At 43.1% G+C, this 11,806-nt stretch overlaps 1 protein-coding gene across 1 annotated transcript; it reads right to left on the bottom strand.

Moving 5' to 3' along the window:
• Positions 1 to 7,782: 7,782 nt before the first annotated feature.
• Positions 7,783 to 9,657, bottom strand: LOC105554463 (lysine-specific demethylase 4E-like). Its single transcript, XM_012000960.1, has one exon. The coding sequence runs from the start codon at positions 9,655 to 9,657 to the stop codon at positions 7,783 to 7,785; it is 1,875 nt and encodes a 624-aa protein (XP_011856350.1).
• Positions 9,658 to 11,806: the final 2,149 nt, after the last annotated feature.

The raw sequence follows: 11,806 nt of genomic DNA, 5'->3' as shown, positions 1-11,806 counted from the left end.
TCTGCCCTGTTGTCCAATCCTGCTTTAGTTCCTACACAAACACACGTTCCTGACTGAAACTGTCTTGTTCACTTACTTGGGGGTTTATTTATTGGGCTGAGTCAATGAATTACCAGTGTGAAGTATGCACACAGCTTTATGTTCTCTCCCAGGCAGTGGAGCCTGGGAGAGAAGAGAGTCGGATGATGGCCCTTTTATCCTAGGGCTGTTCATCTTTCCCAGCAACTTGGGTCCTGCTATTTGGCTGAGTGCCAGGCTGGTCCTACCAAGCTATCCTCAAAGTATAACTGCAATCCAGTGCTCCCACACAGCCAGACAGCCAGAACCTCATAACCATACGCTGAGCTCACTCACCACCACAAAATGTAACCAGTCCATAAAATATTAATAAGTGTTGCCTGGAATGTTCTCAAATAACTGCAAAGAAAAATGCATGGAGAATAACCTCTTCCTGCAATGTTTTTGAAATTACAATATTAGAAAGAAAGTCCGATTTTACTTGTTGGTGACCTTTAATATATTTGTGAACAAATACTGGCAATGTCACATTTTAAATATCTCAATGACTTAGAAATATGATGCTTTTTTTTCTGACTCTATTGACCTAATTGGCTATAAAAGGCTAGTTTTGCAAGAAGGGGAGAGTTGAGGGAGGGAGGGAGGGAGAGATAAGGGAAGAAGACCATTGAAGGGTAACCACACTCCAAATTCTTCAGAAGTTCAGCAGCCTCTATAGTTGGTCCAGAGTTTGGGACACTGGGATAGATGAGCTCTTGGCAAACCCAGGAAGACCTCGTTCTGAGAGATACTCATGTCCAGTGGATGAAATCTCAACTGGTGACGCAGAAGTAGAAGTGTCAAGATATTATAACATCTGAGAGGATGAAGAAAATATGGTGAATTTGGTAATCACCTTGGACTCAGCAGTGCCCAGGGGCCTCACCACAGGAACTAAGCACTGGGAGGCACTGCAGTTTTAGTGGCCTGAAAATTTGCCAAAAATTCTGAGTTGTAAATATGACCAATCTCAAGAAGCCCCCACAGAGCAGAGCAGTGGGGTATAAAAGCTGACCATGGGCACAGGGGCGGGGCCCCAGCAGCACCCAGAATCCTTGGCAGGATGCTGGATCCTGGGCTCAGTGGTACAGGCCTATCCATCAAAGCTGCATCTGTGGGCAGGGGCTTAGGTTCAGTGTCTGGAGGTGTGCAGTCTGTGACCACCAAAAGGTACCTTCTGGCCAGAAGGAGCCTGGAGGATTGACTTCTGAACCACCAGTTACAAAGGATAAGGACCACAACCACATCTACCAGTTGAAAGGTTCAGACCAAGGTTGACAAAGCCAGGGTGGGCAGTAGGTCCAAGCTAAGGTCCTGGGGTAGGAAGCATCACTGCAGGCTAAATTGGCCACAGGAACACCGGGCACAGAAATGTGAGGCAACAGGCACCACAGGTGGAGGTCTTAGGCCGAGTGGGTCATGGCCCTGGTGACACGAGTGGTGCCTCAGTCCAGAGAGCCCTCTCAGGCACTTGGATCTTCCACGAGGTGGGCATCTTCAGGCTGGCCTGTGCCCTGGATTCCATGGGGTCTGCAACTAATCCCTCTTGTCTAGATTTCCACAGCTCATAGCACTTGGGTTACAGGATGCCCATGACAGTGTACAGGGAAAAGGTCACAATGACTTCCTCACCACTGCACTGAGAGGCCACTTTGCTTATCACATGGTGGCAAAATTCATGGCCTCCCTGAAATTGAAGCCATAGGTAAAGTCAGCATGGTGGCCATAGGGAAGCCATTCAGATATTTAGCCCCCTCCTTGAGTTTTCCCTGCCTTCAGCCTTTACAACTACAGCTACAACAAAATAAGTTTTGTCTCTTTCCTTCCATCAATCATAGCTCTAAAAATTTTTGCAGTGGTTAACAGCACTAATTCCATAAATTATTGACTGAAATGCTTCAAATACCTCACATTAAGGAAAATGCTGGCTTGGGTCTAAAATAGCTAACTAGTAGATAGAGAATTTTTGAATTTTATTTTAAGGAAGGATTCATTGCTTCCTTGTGGGTGTGTGTAAAACAAGACTGTTGAATTATATCAAATGCCTATCAACATCTATAAACATGATCATATAACTTTTCTTCTGGTTGCATTTACGGGATAAGTTATATTCCTAGATTTCCTTGTTTAAACCATCACTGCCTTCCTGTAATAAACCCCATGTAGTCTTTGTATGTCATTCTTTTAATGTACTTAGATTCTCTTAGCTAATATTTAAGTTAAAATTTTTACATTGGTGCTCATCAATAAGTTTTGTCCATCATTTTCTCTCATTCTGCAATTCATTAGGATTTTCTGTCAATGATGTGCTTATTTTTAAACTTGAATTTTTTCTCGTTTTAAAGGCCTATGCATACTTGAAATAAAAATTTCACACAATTCCTCTGTGAAATTATCTAATCCTTGTCATTTTTGAAGAGTCAGGTCTTCCGCCATCTTTCTGTATTTCATACACAGGAATTTATTTCTTAAACTTTATATGTAGTAAGTTAATTTTTCTAAAAAAATCCACATCATTGGAGCTTTATGTTGATTTATTATTTTACAGTTATTCCGACTCATTTTCTGTGTATATCTGTATCAATTCCTTGTTGCTACTTTCATATAATTGATCTTTTCCTAACTTGTAAATCAGAAGCTTAATCCAGTTAATTTTATTATTTGAATGTGATGAAGAAAATAAAGGCTGCAGATTTTCCTCAGCACTATTCTAAATGAATCTCATATATTCCTTTTTGTATGTTATTAAGTTTTAAATTTAAAAACACTCCAGTAAATGCTTATTGTATTCCAGGCATTGGTATTAGCAAGTTACATATATTCACTCATAGAACTGTCAACTAAACACATGAGGTAAGTGCTATCTCCATTTTACATTGAGGAAACTGAGTCATAAAGTTAAATTATTTTCAAGGTCACACAAGCTGGTAAGAGAACCTGGAATTCAAAATCAGGCTGTCTTGCTCTACAGTTCATATTCTTAATAGATATTTATTGTTTTGTGGAAATTTGGCTTTTATGGTTTGTGCTTCCCTCAAATATGAAATCCATTCAATAAAAAAATTTAACCTGCCAGGAAAAGGACCTGTACATTTTCTGACTTTCAAAAATATTTCAAGTGTTATTGCATGATAATTCAGAATGTTTGAATTTTTTTCATTTTGTTTAAAGAAGATATTGATATTTTCTATTCACACTGATATGCTGTCAAATTTTGTGATTGATTCCTTGGCAGGATAGGTTGTCAAGGACATGAAATATACTTGGGATGCAGTGACTGTGGTGACCATACAGCCAATACAATAAGCCTTAGCATTCATATTGTAACTGAGCTCACTCAAGCAAAGCTATCTTTAGTAGGGACTTTCCCTTCTAGAGAGCATGCACATTTTGATTTTACCTGTCCTCAAACTGATCTTTTGTTCATTACAAGTAAAAAACACACCCATGGGGAGATTTAAGATACTAACGAGACATGGGATGTATGAATAAGCATGTACAGCTACTGTACATGTACAGAAGACCATCAGAACATGTGTACTAGTAACACCTGTTACCACCTCCTTATGAATAACCATGTAAAACTCCCATAATGGGGGTTTCTCCAGCAATGATCAATGCTGTCTCACCCTAACAAGCAGCCCATCCTGAATTCCTCCCCTCTTAGTGTGTACAGTCTATTTTGCACCTAACTTTCAAAATATTATTTTTCTTTCACAATAAATTACTCTATGCTATACTTATTTTGCTGTATGTCTCTTGTTTAAATTATTTTAAACTAAGAAGACAAGAACCAGAGGTTTCACAACAGCTGTCAACAGCACCTGAAGAGAGGAAGTATTTTCTATCATCTGGTTTGTCAATTCTACCTTATTGTTAATGTTGTCTAAGTTTTTCATATCCTTAGCTTTCTCTGTTTGTTCTGGCTTGGATTAATAAGGTGACTATATTAGTTCATTCTCACTTTGCTATAAAGAATATACCCAGGTAATTTATAAGGAAAAGAGGTTTAATTGGCTCACAGGTCTGCGGGCTGTACAGGAAGCATAGAGGTGTCTGGTTTGGGGGAGGCCTCAGGAAACCTACAATCATGATGTAAGGCAAAGAGGAAGTAGGCACATCTTTCATGGTGAGAGCAGGAGGAAGAGAGAGAGGGGGGAATCACTACACACTTTTAAACAACCAGATCTTGTGAGAACTCTATCACAAGAACAGCACTAGGGGGATGGTGCTAAACCATTCATGAGAAACCACCACCATGAGCCAATCACCTCCCACCACACCGCACCTCCAAAACTGAGGATTTCAATTCTACATGAGATTTGAGTGGGGACATAGATCCAAACCATATCAATCCTTCCCTGGCCCCCTCCTAAATCTCATGCCCTTCTCACATTGCACTGTATAATCATGCCTTCTCAAATGTTCCCCAAAGTCTTAACTCATTTCACCATTAACTGAAATGTCCAAAGTCCAAAGTCTCATCTGAGACAAGGCAAATCCCTTCTGACTATAAGCATGTAAAATAAAAAACAAGTTAGTTACTTCGAAGATAGAGTGGGGGTACAGGCATTGGGTAAAGACTCCTGTTCCAAAAGGGAGAAATTGGCCAAAAGAAAGAAGCTAGAGACCCCAAGCAAGTCTGAAACCTAGCAGGGCAAACATAAAATCTTATACTTCCAAAATAGACTCCTTTGACTCCATGTCTCATATCCAGAGCACAATAGTGCATGATGTGTACTCCCAAGGACTTGTGTAGCTGTGCTCCTGTGTCTTTGCAGGGTTCAGCCCCTGCAGCTGCTCTCATGGGCTTGTGTTAAGTGCCTGCAGCTTTTCCAGAAGTAGGGTGGAAACTGCTGGTTGGTCTACCATTCAGGGATCTGGAGGAAAGTGATCCTTTTCTCACAACTCTGCTAGGCAGTACGCAGTGGGGACTCTGCATGGGGGTTCCAACCTCACATTTCTGCTCTGTACTGCTATAGTGGAGGTTCTCTGTGAGACCCTTTCCCCTGCAGCAGACTTCTGCCTGGACATGCAGGCTTTTCCATACATCCTCTGAAATCTAATCAGAAATTCTCAACCCTCAGTTCTAGCATTCTGTGCACCCTTGGACTTAACACCATGTGGAAGCCTCCAAGGCTTATGGCTTGCACACTCTGAAGCAATGGTCTGAACTCTTCCTGGGCCCCTTGAGCCACAGTGAGAGCTGGAGCAACTGGTATGCAGGCAGCAGTGTCCACAGACTGTACAGGACAGCAGGGCTCTAAGCATGGTCCCCAAAACCGTTCAGTCCTCCCAGACCTCCAGGCCTCTGATGGGAAGCATTGCCAGGAAGGTCTCTCAAATGCCTTCAAGATGTTTTTCTTAATATTTTGGCTACTAGTACTTGCCTTCCTTTTAGTGATGTAAATTTCTGCAGTCAGCTTGAATTCTTCCCCTAAAAGTGTGCTTTTCTCTTCCGCTACATGGCCAGGCTGCAAATTTCTTAAACTTTTACATTTTGCTTCCCTTTTGTACTCTGCTTCACTGGAACTGGATATAAGTTCCACTTTCAGGTCATTTCTTTGTTCATGAATGTGAGCCTAGGCTGTTATAAGAAGACAGGCCAGATCTTAAACTCTTTGCTGCTTAAAAATTTCTTCTGCCAGTTACCCTAAATCATCACTCTCAAGTTCAAAGTTCCACAAGTCCCTAGAAAGGGGCACAGTGCAGCCAACCTCTTGGCTAACACATAAGAGAAGTAAACTTTGCTCCAGTTCTCAATAAATTCTTCTTCTCAATCTGAGACCTACTCACACTGGAATTCATTTTCCATATCACTATCAGCATTTTTGTAACAACAATATAACAAGTGTCTAGGAAGTTCCAAACTTTCCCTCAACCCCCTATAGTCTTCTGGGCCCTCCACACTCTTCCAACCTCTGCTGATTACCCAATTCCAAAGCCACTTCTACATTTTCAGAAATCTTTGTAACAATGACCTATTCCTGGTACCAACTTGCTGTAGTAGTTCATTCTCTCGTTGCTATAAGAAAAATACTTGAGACTGGGTAATTTATGTAGAACAGAGTTTTATTTGAGTCGTGGTTCTGAAGGCTATACAGAAAGCATAGAAGCTTCTGCTTCTGGAGAGGCCTCAGGAAATTTGCAATCATGGCAGAAGGTGAAGGACAAGCAGGCACATCTTAATGGCTGGATCACAAAGAAGAAAGATGGTGGGGAGGTGCTACACACATTTATTTATTTATTTATTATTTATTTATTTATTTATTTATTTATTTATTTATTTATCTTGAGGTGGAGTCTCACTCTGTCACCCAGGCTGGAGTGCAGTGGCATGATCTCAGCTCACTGCAACCTCCACTTTCCAGGTCCAAGTGATTCTTCCACCTCACCATCCCAAGTAGCTGGGATTATAGGTGTCCACCACCACACCCAGCTAATTTTTGTATTTTTAGTAGAGATGGGTTTTCACCATGTTGGCCAGGCCAGTGTAAAACTCCTGACCTCAGGTGATCCGCCTGCCTCAGCCTCCCAAAGTGCTGGGATTACAGGCATAAGCCACCACACCCAGCCATGCTATAGACTTTTAAACAATGAGATCTTGTGAGAATTCTAATGGGAGAACAACACCAGGGTGATGGTGCAAAACAGTTCACGAGAAACCGCCCCCATGATCCAATCACCTCCCGCCAGACCCTAAATCCAACATTGGGGATTACAGTTCCACATGAGATTTAAACCATGTCCATGACTTCAATGTGCCTGTGTTTAAAGAGTCTCTTTCCATTTTATATGCTATAAGTCATACTTTATCAAACTTACTTCAATACTCATGACTGCTGCAATTTCCTTCTGAAATGTAGCCTTTTCCATTGAAGAGAGACCTTCTATGTACCTTGGGTCTTCATTCAACTTAGACTGATACTAAGATCTGTGACTCTACTTTTATGTTTGTTCTTTCCTAGGTATACTTTTGCCATTCCTTTATCTCAATCACTTTTCTTCATCACTTTTTTTGATACATCTTTTATATAATTCTAATTTTAAAAACATGTATTAAGGATTTTTTTCTTTACTTTGCAGATATACAGTAGAAATAGCAAATTTAATAAACATCAATAACATTACAAAATGTCTCTGGGGCCATGAATGGATAGCAGACTCAGTTGGTCTACAGGTCTAGTTTGTGTATGAACAGTGGATGGTGGCCTGGGGTGGAGAACATGTTGCAGTTGAAGGACTGTGAGAAGCCCCGAACCTCACTGGGGCTGTAGCAATGTCCAGTGGAAGCCAGGGCCAGAGAAATAGAGGACCAGACGGAAGGTAAAAATGAGGGACTCTGTGAGATTCTCAGCATCATCCAATGTGAGTCCAAATTGCAGTGGGATCTGGACCCATAGCACTGTAAGGGAGGTATCCTGAGGGGACAACAGCAGCAAGTGCTGTCCATGGCATCTGGGCCATGGTGAAGGCCACAGGCACAATGATTAGGAGTAGACAGAGAGTTCCTGAGGGATATTACAACATCCTATGGCAACCTTTGGGGTGGGGAGTTCAGTGGTCTCTGAGAGCCCTGGTTGTCACAGTTGGAGACAGAATCTGGGGCCTTGGAAATTTGTCAGTTATTGGAGGTAAAGAATCTTCACTGTGGAGAGGCCCAGGCCGGAATTGTGCTTGGCAGGAATCTTCTCTGATTCCTGGGATTGGGATAAGAAGTAGATATCACTTGACATTTGGCACCATATTCAATAGCCATGGGTCCAGAGGATTGATCATGCATTGGAGGAAAATATCCCCAGATTTAGCATCGTATCTCTGCCTGTCTTTAGCCCCAGCAGATGAGTCAGGGGCCCAGGAGATCCTGGAAAACTCAGTTGGGGTCAGAACCCTAGAGGCATAAGAGTGGTCCATTGCTGCAACCTTGGCCAGGTTCTCCAGGGATTTCCAGTCCCTACCGGTGTCCCTGGACAACGTAATCAAAGGCACAGTGACATTGGAAGGAGTCATGGTGACAACATCAGGAAGACTAGTAGCAGTGCTGTCGAGGGATAATAGGCAGGGGCCAGGGTGCATGGGTTCATCAGGATCCAGTGGGGGCCCCAGGGGTTGAAGATCAGGGGCACAACAGCAGCCAGAAGCCTTGGCAAAATGCGGAAGGCCACTGCTCAAAGGTGCGGGTTTGTCTGTCAAAGCTTCATCGGTGAACTGGAGCTGAGGTTTGCGGCCTGGAGCTCTGCTCCCTGTCCCCACTGAGAGGCGCCTCTTAGCTGCAGACGGAACAGTTGTCGCCTCAGTCCCCAGTTCTCGAGGACGGCGACCACGACCCCGCCTTCCAGTGGAAGGGGGAAGAATCCGGGCTGATGTCTCCAGGGTTTGGAATGCAGATCCAGGCACAGCATCGGTGCCATGGCCCTTTGGCTTGTAACAGAGCCCTGGGGCCACAGTCTGTATGGGACAGCTGGTTATGTGGTTCCGGAGATGCCTCAGGCCCAGAGCAGCTCTCCTAAGTGCTATGTCCTCCCTCCAGGTGCTCACCTCTTGGTTTTCTGCAACCCTGGGCTCTGTGTGATCCACAACGGTCAAGTCTTGCTTGTGTTTCCAGAGCTCATAGCTCTCTGGTTGCAGGATGCGTACGAAGGCGTCCATGGAAAAGGTCACCCTCGCCTCCCCACAGCTACACTGTGAAGCCACTTTGCCATAATCAATCCATCGTGGAGTGGCAAAGTTGATGGCCTCTGCGCAGTTGAAGCCATGGTTGAAGCCAGCGTGGTAGCCATAGGGAAAGGTCACCATGAACTCCCCAGCCTCCTGAGTCATGCGATTGAAGGGGATCCCGTTCTTTTTGAGAACTGTCGGCGAGATGAGGGCCACCTTGTGCCGCAGGAAGCCCTCACAGTCCCGGGAAATGCCTGGGAAGAGCTCCCTGGCCAGGCGTTCCAGGCGCTGACCATGTTCTGGGGGCACCACGTACCAAGTTTTGGGCTCCCCAAAGTGCAGGTAGTTGATGCTATAAAGATCCATGTCCTCCGTGTGCCAAGCGAACGTGGTCTTCCACATGCCAAAGTACAGGTAGGGTGTGTTGACACCCTCGATGACAACCCCACATTCCTGCTCCAGCAGGTCCAGAATTGTTCCCAGGTGTCCTAGGTTCCATTGTTTAGTGCTTTCTTCAAATAAGGAGCCGCTGATATCAGCACCATAAATTGGTGGATTACCGGGGTGGCTCTTCCAGTACTGTTGCTCCAAATCTGCAAAATTCCGGTGTGGTGGAGTCTGATGTTTTTTACTGTTTGCCAAGTGGCGATACTTCCCCACAGTCATGGCTTTCTTCTTTTTATGGTATTGAGTAAACACCCCTGCCTGCCCAGAGGTCACCTGCTGGAGAGGGGTGGCTACTAAGATGTCTTCGATATCATCGTAAGTCTTTCTGGCTTTCCATTCCTTGGGTGGAATTACCTTGGCAAGGCCAGCTCGGTGTGCGCCTTGGGACTCCATGTAAGCAACATATTTGTTGAAATCTGTAAATTCTTCCATGGTCGGGTAAAAAGTCATGATGGTATGACTTGTGTTCTGGGGATCGGAGTGCGCAGACTTCATGGCTGCACACAAGAAGTAGCTGACTCCCAAGTTCTTAGGTGTCCTCTAGATGCCTGAGAGTTCTGGGGAGTAATTTCTTTTCTCCCCTTTGTTTTTCAAAATACTTTGGTTTATCTGTGAGGGAGTAATTCACACTTGAACTTTTGAACAAGTAAGATCTTTTACAGGCTTTCTGACTTCCCAGGAGGACTCAGGAGTCAGTATTTTTCCCAGGAGTCAGTATTTTTTTGTCCAAAGGAAATAGAATATGTCCCAGTGGGGCAGGTGCCCCAGCTGGAGTCCCAGCTCCACCTGCAGCTCTGTGAGTTTCCTCAGTTGGGGGTGTCACTGTGAGGCTTCTCTTGATTCTCAGGCTTTGGTGCCCCAGTAGCTGGTAACTCCACTGTACCTGGGCATCTCTTCTAGGAAATTAAATCAATAAACCTAAACAACAACAACACAAAATACAGAATATTTGAAAATACATGTATAACCAGACAAAAGAAATACTCAGCCAGTATTAAGCTAACCTAAAAGGTATGGTGTGTTAACATCAGGATATAAGGTCAAATAATAAAATAGAAAAAGAGGAGCATCTAATCAAACTAAGAGTGAAAATGATCAAGTTTGCAAAGGAATGAATTAAGCAAGCCACTCAAGAAACTGGATGCATTAACATCAAAGGAAACAATGAAAATAAAGACACAAGCAGAAACCACTGCAAAAGGAAACAGAACCTTCAATGGGAATGATGACAAAAAACTAAAACTTGACTTTTCAAAAAGATGGTGGGAAGTGAAAAGCCATAGGCATGAATAGAAAAGGAAATACAAATGAAACACATTGAGATAACTTAGGGGGCATAGCTGAAAATCTTGCTGAGATGTTTTAAAAATTTTAACTGAATCTTATGAACAACTTGGGTGAGAATAATTTTCTCAGTAGGACAAATATCAAAAAGTGCTCCAACAGAGAAATAAAATGACCTACCTTCCACCAAAAACTCACAATTCCTGACGAAAATACTCCAGGACCCAGAGAGAAGGTCTCCTCTTGGTAGCTGAACTCCAAATGAAGCCCCAGGTTGCAAAGACCCTGGCTTTATACCTGGGCGGCATCCTAACCCAATCAGTGCCCAGCTAATGTAATCACCGGGCTGGGTCCAGATTAGGCATCCCACCCATCCGGGCCCCTCCCTTTTATTTTACATTTAAATCCTAGAACAATGCTAAGTGATTAAAAGTCAAGTTATGGGAACAGGCAATCTAAATAAATACTAAAAGATACCGAGGGTAGCAATATTAATATCCAATGTATATATAAGATCCAAGAGGGACATTTTATAGTTAATGAAAAAAATTCATAGGAAAATATTACAAGGATGAACTTTATGCACCTAACCACACAACAGTGACACACTGAAGCTAAGACTGAGAGTTGTTGTAAGGTCAAACAGTAAAATCTGCAGTCATGATGGGAGTTTTGTGTGTGTGTGTGTGTGTGTGTGTGTGTGTGTGTGTTTAACATTATTCTTTCAGAAACCAATAAAGCAGAGTAGAAAATTAATAATGTTTAGTAATATGTACAAGGTTAAGAACTTTGAGGACGGAGACTGTAACAATTAAAAAGCAAATGTAAAATGCTTTTTGGTACATAGGTAACATTTATAATAGATAAATTTACCAATATAGGACTGCAAAGTAAATATCAAATAAAAATTACATTAAATGAATATACTGGCCAAAATGAAATGAAATTGAAAGTCAACAATATTGGCCTGGCGGGGTGGCTCAAGCCTGTAATCCCAGCACTTTGGGAGGGCGAGGCGGGTGGATCACGAGGTCAGGAGATCGAGACTATGCTGGCTAACATGGTGAAACCCCGTCTCTACTAAAAATACAAAAAACTAGCTGGGCGTGGTGGCGGGCGCCTGTAGTCCCACCTACTTGGGAGGCCGAGGCGGGAGAATGGCGTAAACCCGGGAGGCGGAGCTTGCAGTGAGCCGAGATCGCGCCACTGCACTCCAGCCTGGGAGACACAGCGAGACTCCATCTCAAAAAAAACAAAAACAAAAACAAAAAACAAAAAAAAACAACAACAACAAAAAAAGAAAGTCAACAATACAAAATCTGAATCCAACCATATTTATTTGAAAATTAATATGCACATT

This window comes from Mandrillus leucophaeus, unplaced genomic scaffold, assembly GCF_000951045.1.
Source record: "Mandrillus leucophaeus isolate KB7577 unplaced genomic scaffold, Mleu.le_1.0 Scaffold643, whole genome shotgun sequence".
Classification (NCBI taxonomy): domain Eukaryota; kingdom Metazoa; phylum Chordata; class Mammalia; order Primates; family Cercopithecidae; genus Mandrillus; species Mandrillus leucophaeus.
Note: the sequence above shows the minus strand (reverse complement) of the source record. Positions and strands in the feature narration are given on the sequence as shown.